At 45.0% G+C, this 19,525-nt stretch overlaps 1 protein-coding gene across 2 annotated transcripts in view; it reads right to left on the bottom strand.

The window, feature by feature from the left end:
* The window catches only part of CLUAP1 (clusterin associated protein 1), a 54,424-nt gene that overhangs the window by 15,438 nt on the left and 19,461 nt on the right, over positions 1 to 19,525 (bottom strand). For both annotated transcript variants that reach the window (XM_081338142.1, XM_081338143.1), the window contains exons 6-9: positions 12,053 to 12,136; positions 10,487 to 10,620; positions 9,389 to 9,530; positions 569 to 641 (exon numbers count right to left, since the gene is read on the bottom strand). In XM_081338142.1, the coding sequence (XP_081194268.1) occupies positions 569 to 641; positions 9,389 to 9,530; positions 10,487 to 10,620; positions 12,053 to 12,136 (433 nt within the window). The remainder of the gene's footprint in view (positions 1 to 568; positions 642 to 9,388; positions 9,531 to 10,486; positions 10,621 to 12,052; positions 12,137 to 19,525) is intronic.

The raw sequence follows: 19,525 nt of genomic DNA, 5'->3' as shown, positions 1-19,525 counted from the left end.
TTCTGCCAACCTAGCAGTTTGAAAGCACGTAAAAATGCAAGTAGAAAACTAGGGACTACTCCGGTGGGAAGGTAACAGCGTTCCGTGCGCCTTTGGCATCTAGTCATGCCAGCCACATGACCACAGAGACGTCCTCGGACAAGCGCCGGCTCCTCGGCTTTGAAACGGAGATGAGCACCGGCCCCTAGAGTCGGAAACGACTAGCACGCATGTGCGGGGGAACCTTTACCTTTAACAAGCAAAGTCCATGGGGAAGCCAGATTCACTGAACAACTGGGTTACCAACTTCACAACGGCAGTGATTCACTTAACAGCTGTGGCAAGAAAAGTCGTAAAGTGGGGCAAAACTCAGTGCACACCTTTCTCACTTAGCAACCTAAATTTATAAATAAACCTGTATCCAGAAGTAACTCCACTTCTTGTTCTTGGTTTGTTGAGCCTGACACAATACACCCCCGAGGTCCACTCAGTTGGGCTTTTTGATTTTATTCAGTTGTTTAAAAATGGGGTGTGGACAAAGTCCACAGGACTATCCCAGTGCACGAAAGAAAAAATAATAATAACTTACTTCCACTCTTCAGCAAACGTTTCTCTTCCTCCTTCAGCTTATTCTGCATCAGCCGCAGAGTGTTTTCTGCTTCCTGTAGGGAAGATCCGGAAAAAAATCAGGATGGCCACTGCTCGAGAATCCCTCAGCTTAGGAGAGAGCTGGGATGTGAGAAGAGTTAAGATTGAGGGCTTTTGAAAGACAGCTTAGTTCAGGGCTAGGCAACCTCGGCTCTTTTATGACTTGTGGACTTCAACTCCCAGAATTCCTCAGCTTGGAAACCTCTTCCTTTCCCCTCAGCGTGGCTGGCTCAGGAATTCTGGGAGTTGAAGTCTTGAGATATAAAAGAGCCAAGGTTGCCTACCCCTGGCTTAGTTCCACAAAATTAAGAACACAACAACGACAAAAAAACAACAACAACCCTGAAAATATCAGCAGTTCCAGCAAAGTTCCAGCAATGCTGGTGTTTGGCAAAACCGTCGTAAAATACAGTCATGTGACTGCAGGATGCTGCAAATGGCTGTTCTGAAGTTACGTGACTGGGGGGGGGCTTAGAGACCATCAGAACGGTCATACAGGTAGTCCTCGAATTACAACCATTCATTTAATGACTGCTCAAAGTTTCAACGGCACTGAAAGAGTGATTTAACGACCAGGGTTCACACTTACGGCTGCGGGCAGGATCCCCCACAGTGACGTGATCAAAAGTGGATGCTTGGCAATTGCCGTGTGCTTATGAAGGTAGCTGTGTCCCGGGATGATCATTTGCAAGCTTCCTCGGTTGCTTCTGACAAGCCAAGTCAACAGGGGAAGCCAGATTCACTTCACAGTTGCAGCACAACGAAGGCAAAAAAGTCACAGAATGGGACATGACTCACTTTGCAACCGTCTTGCTTGACAGCTGAAATTTTGGGGTCAAGTTGTGGTCGTTAAGGTGAGGACCGCCGGTATCCACTTTTGAATCCGGGTGATGTAGCCCCCCCCAGGTAGATCTTGGAACTTTGAACGGCTGCTAAGTGACCAGTTGTAAGTCGAGGGCTACCGTTAAGACTATAGTCTCACAATACTGCAGGACAAATAGTCAGAAGGTGCTTCTGTCCTTCATTAAAAGTGACCTGTAGGGAGCTAAAACGATTTAAAGGACTGCTTCATGAAAGCATTTTCTGGGCAAAAATCTAGGCACAAAACAAAGCTCTGTATTATAAAGAGCTGAAGAACTGAAGTTTCATATTAAATATGTATTACTCCTAAACAAACACGCACAGACACACACACACACATACACAAAGATAAGCAGCAAAATCTTGAAGGTGGAGTTCCAGAAGTGTCATTCTGATACTTCAGGAAAGTTAGCGAAAAAAGTTGGCAATTGCTGACAAGAAGGAAGAGCAGGGATGCACCAATTAGTGACAGCTGTCAGCACTATCTGATATGCCGCATCACACTCAGTAAGGGATAGAGTTCTAACCCAGGTAGACGTAGACATAGAATTGTAGGGCTGGGAGGGACCTTGGAGGCCTTCTAGTCTAACCCCTGCCCAAGGCAAGAGTCCTTACACCAGACTGGACTGCTAGTTGTCCAATTTCTTCTTGAGAACCTCCAACGTTGGAGCACCCACAACTCCAGGAGGCAAGTCATTCTCACTGTGAGGAAATGTCTCCTTAGTTCTAAGTTGTAGCTCTCTTTAATGATCTTCTACCCATTGCTTCTTATCCTGGCCTCAGGTGCTTTGGAGAATAGGTTGCCCCCCCTCTTATCTGAGACAGCCCCTCAAGTATCAGAAAGCAGCTGTCAAGTCATCCCCCTAACCCTTCTCTTCATTAGACAAGACCCCCCTCCTCACTATGTTTCTCACAATGTCTCCTGGAGTAGAAGACCACTAAAAAAAATGCCTCTCTTGCTTGCAAAACAAACTTTTCATAGTTTTGTGCCTCTGGTTTCTCCTGTTCATTTTTGATCACTGATTAAATCCACTCTTGCGGCATGTTTACAGTTTGAAACAGATGGGCATTTAACATCTGTTAGCCTCTGTACAATACCTAAGTAAGGTCTGAGAGTGAGACGTGGGAGACTTAATTGAGAATACAATTTATCTTTTCCGCAAGCAAGAAAACTACTTGGCTGTAAAATGCCACGATTCAAGGAATTTTTTTTTTTTGGGCAGGGAGATTCAAAACGTTAAGGTTGCAAATGCTCCTCTGTTTTTACAGAGGTTAGCAAAATGCCTATGGGAGGCTGTATTTTGCCAAGACAGCTTGACGATATAAAATGTGACTGACGTGATTGGGGACGTTTGACTCAATTGCACTCACGTTAAGCTGTAATTTAAAGCAAAACAGATCTATATTTCCCATTGTTCAAGCTTTTGATCTGTGATGGCCTGGCGACGATATGCAAATAAACAAACGTGATGCACAAAAAACAGAGTGGAATGGTGTGTTCTCTTCTCCACACATCACAGGCATTTGCTTCTGGAAGTCCATTTTGCTCTGAGGTAGGGGCGGGAGGAACAAATATCCTGAAATCTGTCAGCACAACCATGTTCCAATTCCAACTTAATGTTCTTCGGTGCTGGGATCACAGCTTCTAGAATTAACAACCCACACTTTATTTATTTTATTTATTTTAATAATATTTCTATACCGCCCTTCTCCCGCAGGACTCAGGGCAGTGAACAGGGCAAGAATAAAAATACAAATTACAAAAGTTAAAACTAAATTAAATAAATGCCCACATAAATGCCCACACTTCAAGATCTGGGCAGAGCTGATCCAGTTATTGTGGGGGGTGGGGGTGGAGAGAACCACCCAGGTTGTTTGTGGTATAAATTATATTATCTGTTTTCCTTCTGTCTTGGTCTTGCTTTAATTTGCACCACAGAAGGCTTCCAGCCTATGATAAAGCAGAAGCTTTAGCAATCAGGGTTTTGACAAGGCAACGATGAAAGCATTCTTTTATTTCTATTGATCATGTACTAATTAATAGCCTGTTTAATACCCTAGATCTCATCTCTTCAGTGTTTAAGCTGAGGAGGAGCGGGGGGGGGGGGAAGACTCTTGGAAGTGCCGAGGTAATAAATCATTTTACAGGAAAGTATAAAAGGAGAATGCAGATTCCGGAAGTTGAGTTATACTTGAGTTTGAATAGCTATTTCCCAAAGAAGGTTAAAAAGCTGAAAACAAAGGCGGCCGCAGAATAAACAAATGAAAACACCAGTTAACGGTCAACACCCAAACTCGGCAATGCACAATCTGATTTATCCCATAGGATGAAGCCCGCCTTCGTGACTTTGGTCCAGTGTCTGCATTGTGGTCTCTTGGTCCCTTCGCGTCACTGTTGGATTCATCCCAAAAGTTGCATTGCCTTGTTCAGTTCTTCCAATTTACACAAGCCCTGGCTCCCGTGGGCTCCTTCTGCTCTTCAAAAACAAACGGGCCTTCTCCTTAGCACCCTACTTGACGCAACTGAAGTTAACTCGAGAATCAGTGTTACAAGCCATGGCAGCAGTGCTGAGTGGCTGGTTCTCTTTCCTTTCGTTTTGTGTCTGGGTGTGCCTCTGAGTCTTTGTTGACTCCTGACAACAGCCTGGACAAAAATCCCTGCAGTTTTCTTGGCAAGGTTTACAGAAGGTTCGCCACTGACTTCTTCTTCCTAGGGCTGAACGCGAGGAGCTGCCCCAAGGCCACCCTTGGGCCTAGAGCAGAACTAGAACGCATGGTTTTCCAGTCTGTAGCCTGATGACTTTAACTAGAACAGCGTTTCCCAACCTTAGGAACTTGAAGATGCGTGGACTTCAACTCCCAGAATTCCCCAGCCAGCTATGCTATGCTGGCTGGGGAATTCTGGGAGTTGAAGTCCACGCATCTTCAAGTTCCTAAGGTTGGAAAACGCTGAACTAGAAGACCAAAAGGGCTTCTTTGTTGAGGGAGCCCCAAATATTTGAACTTCTAAAGAGGAGACGATCCCTGGGCATAAAAGATCCATGGTGAAAACTGCTCCTCGCTCTGCAAACCTTGGCCGTTATCTACATGAAAGGTGTGCAAATACAACTGGGCTGAGCGAGCAGGCAAAACAGAGTGACTAAATGTCTTAAAGCTGCTTTTTCAAAAGGCAACTAGACTGTTTTTTCCACAAGGAAGAAAAAGACTTGTTGCTTCTCATCCAAGAAGCTTGGAAACATCATCTTCTTCCTCAAGGGAAAAAACAACAACCTTCCTTAAACATCCTTAAACGTAAGCATTTAATTTAAATGTCCTTTAATTAAAGAACATTTAATTAAACATTAAAGGCCTGGAGATTAACACATACGACGAATGGTTGCAGGAATTGGGTACGACTAGTCTAGAGAAAGGGACGCGGTGGCTCAGTGGGTTAGGATGCTGAGCTTGTCGATTAGAAGGTCGGCGGTTTGGCGGGTCGAATCCCGAGTGCCGCGTAGCAGAGTGGAGCGCCTGTTACTCGTCCCAGCTTCTGCCAACCTAGCAGTTTGAAAGCACGTAAAAATGCAAGTAGAAAAATAGGGACCACTCCGGTGGGAAGGTAACAGCGTTCCGTGCACCTTTGGCGTCTAGTCATGCCGGCCACGTGACCACGGAGACGTCCTCGGAGAAGCGCTGGCTCTTCGGCTTTGAAACAGAGATGAGCACCGGCCCCTAGAGTCGGAAACGACTAGCACGCATGTGCGGGGGAACCTTTACCTTTACCTTTAGTCTAGAGAAAAGAAGGACTAGGGGGGGACAGGATAGCAATGTTCCAGTATTTGACAGGCTGTCACAGAGATGAGGGGATCAACCTATTCTCCAAAGCCCCAGAAGGCAAGACAAGAAGCCATGGATGGAAGCTACTCAAGGAGAGAAGCAACCCGGAATTAAGGAGAAACTTCCTGACAGTGAGAACAATTAACCAGTGGAACAACTTGCCTTCAAAAGTTGTGGGTGCTCCATCACTGGAGGTTTTTAAGAAGAGATTGGACAGCCATTTGTCTGAAATGATACAGGGTCTCCTGCTGGAGCAGGGGGCTGGACTAGAAGACCTCCAAGGTCCCTTCCAGCTTTATTCTATTCTGTCCTTAAAACATCCTTAGCATGTTCACCAAAGTAGTCAAAGAGAAAGAGAACCAGAGAGCTGATACTTCTTGCTTCTTTGCAACTCCCCGTAGGCTTTCCTTCCTTTACACACTCAACGACCCAAGAGATACTCTTTGCATCCTCACAGCTCAATCCAAAAGGGCCTCTAGTTTTCACAATCCTTCCTCATTTAACATGCCAGAGCAAGAAACATAAGTCTTATGCAGCAACTGAGGAGCAAACAGAGTCCAGGGAAGAAGATGGAAATGCCAAATTCCAACTCACAAAGGTTTTTTTTTTTTTTTTGCTTGAACATAATGTGTCCTCAGACACAAAGAACTTTCAATTTAAAATTATGTCTGGGAGAGAAGGTCAACAGGGGTAGGAACAAGTGGTAAATGCTGGTAACTGAGATCAGAAAAACCACACTGTTGTCGCTTGCTTTCTTTCTTTTTTTTAAAGAATCATTAAGGGACTGCAACGTGTTACCAGCGTACGTTCCTCATAATGAGTACTTCTTTTCAATGGCCCACTCTTTGCAAAGCTTTTCAATCAGGGACACCTCCAATTAAATCAAGTGTGTTTTCCATTGTATCCGAAATTACTTCAACAGGTCTCCTATTTATTTGCTTACTTTTCTCTCTGGAGCTGGCGAAAAGCGTGGAATTGTAATGATCCAATCAAAGCTCATTTGCTATTCTCCTGATGCGTTCAAAGTTCTACGGCGTTAAGTTTACTTGGGCGAGATGGTTGAATGCACGAGGCTTTTTTTATATGAATACGCTGATGAGTCCGCGGGATAAAAACACAGGAACATTTTGCGACGCTTCAGAAAGTTTGCCAGGCAAATTAATTCTGACAAGAGGACTCGGTTGAACAGCTGGGGCTTCTGAGAGCCAGCTAAAAGAAACCTTACCAGCTTAGGGTGTCACGGTTATCTTTATGCATATCAGAAGTGACATCTGTGCATCTGGGGCAGGGCGACTAGGAGTTAGTGTGGGAGAGAGAATTGTGAACACTGGGATTAGAAGACCTTATTTTATGTGCATCGTTTCCCACTGGTTGTAACACGGAGCCTTCAGTGTTAGCAATTCCCTTTTTTGCAACCCAGTAATCCCTTAATTCGGGGAAGACTCGGGACGACTGGATGGAGCTAAGCATTTAAGAGCCTTCAATGCCACGTTGTGGAGCATCTGTTAAATGCCATATCTGAAGACCCTGAGAAATGCCTTCTTAGCGTATGCAGGCAGTCCTCGACTTACGGCCACAGTTGAGCCCAAAATTTATGTCGCTCATTTCAATTTACGTTGAAACATTTGTTAAGTGAATTTTGTCCCATTTTTACCACCTTTCTTGGCAGAAGAAAGGTAAGTGAGTGAGCGCGGTTGTAAAGTTAGTAACAGCTGTTGTGAAGCAGATCCGGCTTCCCCCATTGACTTCGCTTGTCAGAAGGCCGCCAATCACGTGATCCCGGGACGCTGCAGCCGTCATAAAATAGGAGTCACTTGCCAAGCATCCAAATTTTGATCACGTGACCCTGGGAAGAGAAACTTTTCAAAAGTTCCAGAGGGTCTCAGCTGGATGACAACGTATTTGCTCAATCTTTGATTCTCTCTTTCCAATTAAAAACGTAATCTATCCATTATCACCAGCTGTGGTATAAGAGCAAAGAACACCAAGCATTGTATTTGCCAAGCGTTTTAGAGATTAGAAGTAGATCACCTTATAAACATTCATTTCTCCCCCAGGCAAGGATGAAAAAATGAGCACCATTTCTTAAAAACACTCCAGGGAAAAAAACACATCACCAAGTATCTTGATCGTCTCAAGAAATAGAGGCCAGAGGATGCTATTTTCTTTGCACTAGGTTTACTAAATTTTTTGCTAAACTGGCAAAAAAAAAAAGGCAATTCAGAACTAAGAATACCAGCAAAGGTCCATTACAAAGATTGCAATTTAATTTCTAATTTCTTTGTTAATATGAAGAAGGAGACAATGATTACAAAGGACTGTAGTGCAGTTCCCAAAATGGCTGGAATAAATGACTTCCCAGCCTTGGCAGTAAACATTTCTGGCAAATATGCTGAACAGGTAAGCAATTACTACGGCAAAAAAAAAAGCTATTTTTTTTCAAACCCTTGGCCATCTTTAAAACCTCATTTTAAAGACATTCATGGATGAAGATTCCAAAGTACTTTTAAGTTCTTTGAAGGAAGCACCTGAATTTTTAATTACAAAATTCTTCTATAAATGTATTGATACATTTAAAGTTACAAATAATGTAGAAAAAAAAACCATAAGATCACAATCTGTAAGTTCCATCAACTTAACTAAAGCTGCATACTAAAAGAAAGAAAGCATAACACAGACCAACTACTTATAATAAGAATTAAGGACATCTAAGTTTATATAATCAGGGACGCGGTGGCTCAGTGGGTTAGGACGCTGAGCTTGTCCATCAGAATATCAGCAGTTTGGCGGGTCAAATCCCGAGTGTCGCGTAACAGAGTGAGCTCCTGTTACTCGTCCCAGCTTCTGCCAACCTAGCAGTTCGAAAGCACGTAAAAATGCAAGTAGAAAAATAGGGACCACTACGGAGGGAAGGCAACAGCGTTCCGTGCGCCTTTGGCGTCTAGTCATGCCGGCCACATGACCACGGAGACGTCCTCGGACAAGCGCTGGCTCTTCGGCTTTGAAACGGAGATGAGCACCGGCCCCTAGAGTTGGAAACGACTAGCACGCATGTGCGGGGGACCTTTACCTTTAAGTTTATATAAGAGTAACAATATAAACATATTAAATCTGTATTTTGTGCCTGTGTTTTGTTTTCTATCTATCCCAATTGGAAAGCTGAAATTATAATGCATAGATACACTAGTGTAAGGTTAAACATAGTCGTTCCCTTAGTTTATAAAGGAATATATTGTTGTGAAATTAGGAGGTTTTTAAATGCAACTAGGCAAAGTTTAATGTGCCAAAGATGTATCTCACTGCAGAAAGTAAGTTATTGGCTTGGATAGGTAAAATAATTAACTTACCCATCCCAAAGCATGTCTATAATTCCTTAAAATGTCTGTAGGTAATTTTTTTTAATAAAAAGATGAATTACATAACTAGAATCCAGTGCATGGGTCAATGTACTTTACTATAATCCTGGGGAAAATGCTGCTCACAATTACAAATGGCTCCATTTATTCCACCGTGTCTCTCATCACCCAGGTGTATCTTATAATTTTATTTTTAGGAATTTGGCTGTTCTTTGGAAAGAACAGTCACAAGAAAAATATATTTTGGAATGGAAAAGATAGATTGATTATATTCAGAACAAACATGGGATTAAAAAGTTGCAAATAGCATATGAATAATTTTTACAATTATAGAAGTGTTATTATAATTACTTTAGTTTTGTTATAAGGGAGTTAAAGGGTGGAAGGTTTGTTAACGTTGTAATAGATATTTAGCATATTTTGCATAAGATTGCTATATGTAATACCCTGTATTCTGCTTTGGGAATTCCGGGGAGGGGGGAGGGAAGGGGGGAGGGTTGATGGGGGGGGGTTATTATTAAAAACTTTGTAAAACTTTTCAATAAAAAGAAAAGAGGGCAGTTCTGAAAAAATGAAAATCGGCATCCTGAGGATTACAGAATATAGAATCAAGCTCCCACACTGAATATATCCAGTAAGGAGGATAAAACGGCAGATAACAGACCGGTGTTCAGGGACTTACATGATAGAAATTATGACTAAAGCAGTTCAAGCTCAAGTACGCTTACCTCAAATCTCTCCTGCTCCATGCGATGTTGGTCATCCAGCTGCTGTTCCAGGTAGGTCAAGTTACGAAATTTCTCCAGGTAACAGCTGTATTGTTTCTGCAACTCCTCCTCAATCTTCTCATATTCATCCATAAAGGCTGGGCTGTAAGGACACAAAAGGTGGATGCATACATTGCTCTAAGCCATGATTTATTTAATCATGATTTATTGATTATAACTGGCTGTGATGTTACTAGAGCAATAGTCCCAACCTTTCTGGCTTGGTGTGGGGGCGGGGGGAGAGAAGAGGGGACGGTTCCGTGTGAGCAGCAGGCGTGTGCACAAGTGGAGATGTGTATGTGTGCTGGCCCCGGTTCCAAACAGGCCTCAGCCTGGAACCAGGCCTGGTGGTTGTGGACTCCTGACCTAGAGCTTTGATGATTTTAGCTAGTTTGGGTAATGAAACGTCTGCAAGAAAACAACCAACTCAGAGAGCAACAAGGAGCCCTCAAAATACGTAGCCTGGCTGACAAGCAGCCGCCAATTCTTCACTGCCCAACTTCAGGCGGACCCGTCCAAAAGGCCGGAAAAAAGGCTGGAGTTCCTGGGGGGCTATGAAGTCGGTAAAGAGAACAGCTGAAGCCCCAGTTTGCGGGGGGGGGGGGGAAGAGGGGGGCATCGGCTGCTGAAAACAAATTGCCGGCTGAAAAGATCCCATTTTTTAAAAATAAAAAACATTTGTGGTGGGAATTAAAACGCATTGACTGAGTAAAGCATTGACTGAGTAAAGCTCGGAGTAGCTTAGGCTTGTTCACTTGGAAAGGTGATAAGGTGAGACGAGACAAGACAAAAAGATAACAGATGAGACAAAGGATGATAAGAGGCAAGATGACAAGATAACGGATAAAGGACAAGAGATAAGATGAGATAAGTTAACCTCTATTGTCATTTTTTACTGTGAGCACACTGGCACACATTGAAAAAATGAAGTTCTGATGTATATATACACCCATACACATACATGCATGCACACAGACATATGATATACGTGTGTGTGTGTGTGTGTGTGTGTGTGTGTGTGTGTGTGTGTGTGTATACAGAGAGGAACTCGGCTCCTACCGAACACTCTGCAGGGTTTGCAGCCGCTTGTGGCTTCTCTCCAGCTCGGATTTCCTCTTTTCAATCTTGGCCTCCAAACTGACTTCATCGGCAGCCACGTTGCTGAGCATGTCGTTGGTTTTCTGGACTTGCTCCTGCAAAAAAAAGAAGAAGAAGGAGGAGGAGGAGGAGGAGAAGATCACACGCAGCAGAGGTGAGCTGAGTGACCACCTGGGAGCGTACGACAGGTGGGCGTGAGATGAGCGAGAGAGGAAGGACAAAGACGGAAAAGTTTTTACCCCCCGTAGATAGGGCTTGCAACTTGGGAGTCCTCCTAGATTCACGGCTTACTTTGGAAGACCATATAGTAGCCGTGACTAGGGGGGCTTTCGCCCAGGTTCGCCTGGTGCGCCAGTTGCGGCCCTATCTGGACCGGGACGCCCTGTGTACGGTCACTCATGCGCTCGTGACCTCTCGTCTGGACTACTGCAATGCTCTTTACATGGGGCTTCCCTTGAAGACCACTCGGAGGCTCCAACTGGTACAGAATGCAGCCGCGAGAGTTGTCTTGGGAGTTTCCCGGTACTCCCATGTTACACCTTTGCTCCGCGAGCTGCATTGGTTACCAGTTGTCTTCCGGGTGAGATTCAAGGTTTTGGTAATGGTCTTTAAGTCCCTACATGGCATGGGTCCGGAGTACCTCAGGGACCACCTGCTGCCGGCGTCAACTTCCCTCCGCCCAGTGCGCTCCAACAGAGAGGGCCTCCTCAGGGTGCCACCGGTCAGAGAATGTCGACTGGTGGCCCCCAGGGGGAGGGCCTTCTCTGTGGGCGCTCCGGCTCTATGGAACCAGCTGCCGGTCGAGCTCCGGACGGCACCGGACCTTCGCTCCTTCCGACGCGGTCTGAAGACCCACTTATTTGAACAAGCTGGCCTGGCCTGATGGGGGATGTTAGGGTTTTTAATGGGGTTTTTATACTGTTATTGTTTTTATCTGGGCGATTATTTAATTCCTTTTAATTTTTGTATTCTCTATTTATATATGCCCTGTTCACCGCCCTGAGTCCTTCGGGAGAAGGGCGGTATACAAATTTAATAAAAGTAAAGTAAAGTAAAACCATCTTGAAAGTCCAAATACAGGTAGTCCTCGGCTTACGAACACAACTGCGCCCAAAATTCCCATGGCTAAGCGAGACAGTTAAGGGAATTTTGCCGCATTTTATGACCTTCCTTGCCACAGTTGTTAAGTGAATCACTGCAGTCGTTAGCTTAGCATCCTTGGTTGTTAAGTGAATCTGGCTTCCCCATTGACTTTGTTTGTCAAAAGGTCACCAAAGGGGATGACGTGACCCCGGGGACGCTGCATCCGTCGTAAATACGAACGCCGGAATTTTGATCACGTGACCGTAGGGATGCTGCAAACGGTCGTACGGGTGAAAAATGCTCACTTTTTTTCAGCGCCGTTGTAACTTCGAACGGCCACTAAGTGAACTGTCGTACGTCGAGGACAACCTGAACTGCAAAAAAAAAAAAAAGCAACTTTACTGACTGGCAAAGCCACCGCGTTGAAAAACCCCTCATCCTTACCAACATATCTTTGATGGCAACGCGCATCACTTTCTCGGTTTCATTGATCTCCAGAGGCCTCCCAATTGCTTCTGTTCTCAGCTCCTGAGAGTCAAAAAAGGAAGAAAGTGAAACAAAAGAGCAACCCAGGACAAAAACCAGAAAAAAAAACAATTACTGTTACAGACATTAAATATGTTTTTCCTTTCTTGGTAGCAACTCCAGATTTAGGAGGATAATCGATCCCCAAATGTAGAATCCTTCAGAGGAGGAAATGTGACTGTCTCCATTTCTGATTTCTGAACTTAAACTACGCTATTGATCAAAGAAACAGCCGTCGTCCATTTCTCATTCAGGAGGCTCAATGCAGTTTCTATAGCACAGCAGTGAAGGGCTGAGAACTCGCCTTAATTGCTATCGTACGTCTTTAAGGCTGGCAGGCCTCTTTGTGCAATCTCTTTATTAGCAGTTAAAAAAATCCAGCACGTCAACATTGATTTAAATTTTTATTTTATTTATTTTAATTCCATTTATATCCCGCCCTTCTCCGAAGACTCAGGGCGGCTTACAAGCTTGGCAGTAGCCTTCATTCTATGTATATGCCTGCTTATTAGGGCTTTCAGACACACACCCCAAGCGGCATTATTACAAAGTCAGCTTATTGCCCCCAACAATCTGGGTCCTCATTTTACCTACCTGGGAAGGATGGAAGGCTGAGTCAACCTTGAGCCTGGTGGGACTCGAACCTGCACTAATGGCAGGCAGCTGGTGTTACCTAAGGAGGCATTAGCCCACTGCTCCACCAAGGCTCTTCTAATTAGGCTTTATTAAAATAATACGGGCAAAAAGACGGACGCCTCTAACGTGCCTTCCTCTGGCTTTCAGATAAGGCTCCCCTATCATTGCAGGAATCCCGTTACAAAGCCACCAGTTGGGAATAAAACATTCATCAAGTCACAATTTTACTAATTGTGATTTTACTGAACAAACCTAACAGCTGGAGTCCATCATTATAAGCAATACAGGTAGTCCTCGATTTCCATCGGTTTCGTTTAGCGGCTGTCCGAAGTCCCGATGGCACTGACAAAAGTGACTTACGACCCGTTTTTCACGCTTACGAACGTTGCGGCATCGCGTGATCACGTGATCCAAATTCAAAGGCTAGGCTATCGACTCATATTTATGACGGCTGCAATGTCCTGGGCTTATGGGATCCCCTTTTGCGACCTTCTGACAAGCAGAGTCAAAATGGGGAAGCCAGATCCACTTAACGAGGACTACCTGTATAATAACATAGCGTGACGTGAAAAGCAGGTGACTTTTTTAATGAGAAAGAGAAAGTCTCGGTTTTACTAAGCGAATACTCAATTAAATGTTAACAGGTTTTGTTTCTTACATCTTGAATGTGCTTGCAATGAAACTGTCTCCATTTCTGATTTCTTGATTTCTGAACTTAAACTACACTATTGATCAAAGAAACAGCCGTCGTCCATTTCTCATTCAGGAGGCTCAATGCAATTTCTATAGCACAGCAGTGAAAAGCTTTGGCATTTCATTCAAGGGAATGAAATTTAGCATATTTATTTATTTATTTACTTATTTTATTGGATTTGTATACCGCCCTATTCCCGTAGCATATGAAGAGAGACAGGCCTCAAGGACATTTTTGTTACAATAGGTTTAACAGTCTCAGAGAGACCCAAAGATCCTTAGATGGGGCTACTGGAACGCAAGAAATCATACATCAGTTGAATGCAAGGAAGAAGAAAATCTGTTTTTAAGAAAAGACCAGAGGGGAGGTCCCGTGCATATTTGCAAACTGCAGCGTTTACTCTTGATAAAACTGTGAGAAGTAACTTTTGCCAAAGTGCCTTCGAGCTGCGCAAAAAGCAGCAAGAATCACACAGGGAATCACAAATCACACCAGTTCAGCAAAGGGAGACCACTCTGCAACTGATAGCGTAATAGTTGACAATGGTGATGGAGAACGCAATACTTTTCTCTGCTGTGTAGCACACTATTTGCAGTGTAATTTTAAAACGGTTTTTCAGCTGGAAACTAGGCAAGAGTTAAAAGGGCAATTTCACATGCAAGATCCTTCATCCTCTTGTACCATTTGAACACTCTGGGTCAGGGGGGTCTTCAGACTTGGCTTGTGGACTTCAACACCCAGAATTCCTCAGCCAGCGTGGGGGGAAACTATGGCCCCTCATGACTTGTGGACTTCAACTCCCAGAATTCCTGAGCCAGCATGGGAGAACTATGGCCCCCTCATGACTTGTGGACTTCAACTCCCAGAATTCCTGAGCCAGCATGGGAGAACTATGGCCCCCTCATGACTTGTGGACTTCAACTCCCAGAATTCCTGAGCCAGTGTGGCTCAGCTCGGAAACCTCTCCCTTTCCCCTCAGCATGGCTGGCTGTGGAATTCTGGGAGTTGAAGTCCACAAGCTATAAAAGGGCCAAGTTGGAAGACCCCTGCTCTGGGTAGATTTCAAAGAGCTAGTCTGATTTAGAACATAAAACATAGAATAATACGGTTGGAAGGGACCGTGGAGGTCTTCTAGTCCAACCCACTGCTCACGCAGGAGACCCTATACTATTCCGGACAAATGGCTCTCCAATCTCTTCTTGAAAACCTCCAGTGATGGAGCACCCACAACTTCTGGAGGCAAGTCTTTCAATTGATTGATGGTTCCCACTGTCAGGAAATTTCTCCTTACTTCTAGGTTGGATCTTTCTTGAATAAACTTCCACCCTTTGCTTCTTGTCCTGCTCTCAGGTGCTTTGAAGAATCTGAAGTGGACAATCCAGAGCCTTGGCTTAACTTCAAACTTCCTTGGAAATCAGACTTCTGATAAAAGCTAGCTGTCTCCTTCCCACCAACGTGCTGCTTGAGGGGCAGAAATAAAGAGGGGGAAAAGGCAGTTTTCTGACCCAGCCACCACTACCTTCATCCTGGCTGACCTTCAGCAGAGTCCCCTTAAAAGGAAGACGTTGCCCATTTTAACCCTAAACGTGTCCCAGAGATCTCCTTTTGGCAAATTGCTTCTATTGAAATAATAAATGCAGGTAATTCAGCCACTCGTCCCATCTTCTGCCAACCTAGCAGTTCGAAAGCACGTAAAAATGCAAGTAGAAAAACAGGGACCACTACGGCGGGAAGGTAACAGCGTTCCGTGCGCCTTTGGCGTCTAGTCATGCCGGCCACATGACCACGGAGACGTCCTCGGACAAGCGTCAGCTCTTCGGCTTTGAAACGGAGATGAGCACCGGCCCCTAGAGTTGGAAACGACTAGCACGCGTGTGTGGGGGAACGTTTACCTTTACCTAATTCAGCCACAAGATGTTATGGGCAAGGACTGCTAGAAGCCATGTTTTCTCAGTGGTGGAAGTTTTGGCACGTTGTTGACCATGTGTTAGATGTGAAGTGAAAGATGTTTGTTGAGCTGTTGTGACACCTGCCCTATGGAATAGTTTGGTCCTCACCCAGATGTGATTTGGATGCCCCCAATCCTACTGGCCTTTTTTTAAGGCTCTAAAAACCTGGCCATTCCCACAGGCAGAGGAGCAGATTCTGGAGTGAACTGCCTCTAGCCCAGGGCTTTTCAACCAGTGGTACGGGTACCACCTGTGGTACATGGGCACCTAGCAGGTAGTACGTGACCATCCTAGAAAAGTGGTAGCGGGGGAGGGGAACGAGCTGAACCAGTGGCAGCACCGCGCAAGCTTGAGCGAGAGACGGCTGGAGCTGCAGGGCTGTCAGGGCTCAGCGGAAGCGCCAGGATCAGCGCCAGGCTCCAGCTGGAGCTCGGCGCTGATCCTGGCGCTTCTGAGCCCAGAAGAAGCGCCAATCAGCTGGAATGTTGCAGCGTCTCCAGGGTCTTGTGATTTACATTCAGATGCTTGGCAACTGATTCATATTTATGACGGTCACAGTGTCCCAGGGTCATGTGAAGTGACCAAAACCTGCTGCAGCCACCCAGCAGACCGGGGGGGGGGGGAATAAAAACCAAACACTCCCACCACCCCACCCTCACTGCCAATCCTCAACAGAAATGCTCACAACAATGAAAACCTCGGACAGGAGGAAGAGCGCCGCTGGGCGGGCAGGCAGGTGTCTTGCTCAGTTGTGGCTTGGGGGGCACTTTTTTCAGTGCCATTGTAACTTCAAACAGTCACTAAGCAAACTGTTGTAAGTCGAGGACTATCTGTACTTGATCACTTTTTTCCTTTTTTTTTTTTGGTCATCATGCTTTTGACACCTTGCTAGGCAACTGGTGGTACTCGGATGTTGCCCTATCCTAAAAGTGGTACAATGGGTGAAAAGGTTGAAAAGTCTTGCTCTAGGAGGCACAGATTAGCATCCTGGGTTGCTGATTTGCTTTGCTTATTTTGATACCTATTATTTTTTGTGATTGTTTTTGTGTGGATGCTAAGAGTCAGGATGAATTGATGGTCACAGAAAAATCAATCAATGAATGAATAAATACATACAGAAATGAACTGCAGAATGCACAATCAAGTGTGGCCATTATTGCTCTAAATGTAACAATCGGTTAATTTCCAGTTGCTTTTGTTGGCTGTAAAATGCATTATTGATTAGTATATATATATATATTTTACTCTTGTTGTAAACTCTAGTTACATCTGCAGGGATTTTTCTTTTACAAAGTGACTGCCGAGCAAGATCAGTGGGCAAGTTAGCTCAAAGCAACAGGCAACGAGCATTTCAGAATACGTAATAAATTGAGGATTACAGCTTCCGAATCTTAATTCGACTGGGCAAATCGCAAGCGGGCTCAGAGCACTCTTTGAAAACGCAAAATCCTCTGCACTCTCTTAAAGCATCACAGATGCAAGGAAAACGTTTCTATCGGCAAGAAACGCCCGTTGAAAGCAAATTAGGGAAGTGTTATTAGAATTAGAGTAAAAATCCTGACAGAATCATGGTTGGGAATAGCAGCCCTAATATTGCATGCAGCTGTACCCCGGCAACAGAATCAGTTCATGAAGTTTAAGAGTTAAGCAAAATGGTTGTTAAACCATTTTAAGTTGGGCATTAGGTAAAGGTAAAGGTAAAGGTTCCCCCGCACATGCGTGCTAGTCGTTTCCAACTCTAGGGGCCGGTGCTCATCTCCGTTTCAAAGCCGAAGAGCCAGCGCTTGTCCGAGGACGTCTCCGTGGTCATGTGGCCGGCATGACTGGACGCCAAAGGCGCACGGAACGCTGTTACCTTCCCACCGGAGTGGTCCCTATTTTTCTACTTGCATTTTTACGTGCTTTCGAACTGCTAGGTTGGCAGAAGCTGGGACGAGTAAGAGGCGCTCACTCGGCACTCGGGATTCGACCCGCCAAACAGCCGACCTTCTGATCGACGAGCTCAGCGTCCTAACCCACTGAGCCACCGCTGTTCTGAACCAGCCCTCTTCTGGCCTTGTAGTAAGGCAAACCCCTATTCAGAAAGAAGAGACTGGAGAGCGTCCAAGGCTAAAAGGCGTCTGCCAGGATTTATTACTCAATTAACAAAAACACTAGAGCTTGTCTCCTCAAGCGGGAGAGTTGCTTTCAGCAACCAGCCCCTCCCCAAACACTCCTTTTATTGAGAGCTCAGGGCGTGGTCTCCCTGTGCCTCCTCCCGAGGAGTCCCACAGCCTTTCTTTGTTTGTTCCTGCTTGACTGCCTCCTGCGTCGGGCGTCCTTGAACAGGGCCAGCTGTGGGTCATCATCCTCCGCACTATCGGGCTCACGCAGCTGAGAAGAGGTCCCCGGCTGAGGGCTCTGCAAAGCCTCCAAACCATCATCAGCCGGTTCGTCTCCCTCCTCCCCCTCATCTGAGTCATCCGATACATCGGAGCCGGCTGTCGGACCCACAGGCTGGCCCTGAGTCACAACAACCGCGTCCCTATAGTTGGGCATTAGCCATGCTCAAAGATGTATCCAATTATTATGATCAATAAACAGAAAAGCAGTATTTTATTAAGGAGGCTGGGTGCTCTTTAATCTTTATGTTAATGTGCAACATCTACTCATTAGAAATCAGGGGAGCATCAACGCAGTATTGCTGCTAAGCTAAAGCAGAAAGTCATTTTGAAGCGATTAACATAAATGCAAAATATTCCACAGAGATGGCATGGGTCTTTAGGCATTAAGGAAAGAAAACGAAAAGCAAAAGAACCAGAATGGATGCCCGGCATGGCCACAGAGAATTCTACTCCCGACATATCTGGAGAACATCCGCTTTGAAGGAAACGGATATGGGAAACTTGGGACCAGTTTGGAAGAGGAAAATAAAATTGATCACCAGAGTGGAAAACAACCACACGGGAGGAAAGAACGATGGAATTTCAAGGCTTGTCTGTGTGGCCTAAGAAACCCCATTTGGCATTTCATTCACCTCTTTCAAGTTCTTTCAGGTCTCGTGCTTCTCAAATTGGGGGGGCTGGGGGTGCGGGTTGATGTCCTCAGCGGCCACTTCAATGGCTCTTCATTTTAAAACTGAGGAATACTAAACGGTCATAATCTTTCCTCTATAGTAATTTGTGCAATTTAAATCAGAAAGTTAACCTAAAGCAAGTTACTCCATGGACCCCTTCACAAGCCCCCCCCAACTCACTCCGATCGCCTCTCTTCTACTAACAACATATGTCACTGCATTCTGTCGTGAAAGAAAATATATTTAATGCCAAGAATTATTCCCTATGTGTGTGTGGGGGGGGGAGGTGGGGGGGGGGAAATGGCTCCTGTGCCAAGAAGCAGTACACAGAATAATTCGTTACAGTTCCTTCACTAATTCGGGACTCTTGTATTTTGAAGGCAGATCAAGCCTGAGTGGATTTCATTCTCAAAGCAACAAAGCACAGCTAAATTTTCACGCAGCGCCGGTACTGTCGGAAGAGTGGGAAACTGCAAACCTCTCAATTACTTCCCGATGAAGTGTAAGATCTCTTTCAAGTTGACACTTAATTTTTCCCCTTGCAACCTAGGAATACAAAATAAAGACTCCCCCCCCCAAGTGCAATTCTCATCCTGAGACAAGACATTCAGTTTTAAGCTTAATAATAATAATAATAATAATAATGATGATGATGATGATGATGATGATGATGATGATGATGATGATGTTGTAAGGGATCTTAGAGCTCTTCTAGTCCAACCCCCTGCTCAGACAGGAAACCCTATAGTACCATTTCAGACAAATGGCTGTCCAGTTTCTTCTTAAAAACTTCCAGTGTTGGAGCATTCACTGCTTCTGGAGGCAGGTTGTTCCACTGGTTAATTGTTCTAACCGTCAGGAAATTTCTCCTTAGTTCTAGGTTGCTTCTCTCTTTGGTTAGTTTCCACCCGTTGCTTCTTGTCCTGCCTTCAGGTGCTTTGGAGAAAAGCTTGACTCCCTCTTCTTTGGGGCAGCCCCTGAGATACTGGAACATTGCTGTCATGTCCCCTCTCGTCCTTCTCTTCATTAAACTAGACATACCCAATTCCAGCAACCGT

Source organism: Vipera berus (assembly GCF_964194415.1).
Source record: "Vipera berus genome assembly, chromosome: 13".
NCBI classification, from domain to species: domain Eukaryota; kingdom Metazoa; phylum Chordata; class Lepidosauria; order Squamata; family Viperidae; genus Vipera; species Vipera berus.
This window is presented reverse-complemented; position numbering and strand designations above follow the sequence as displayed.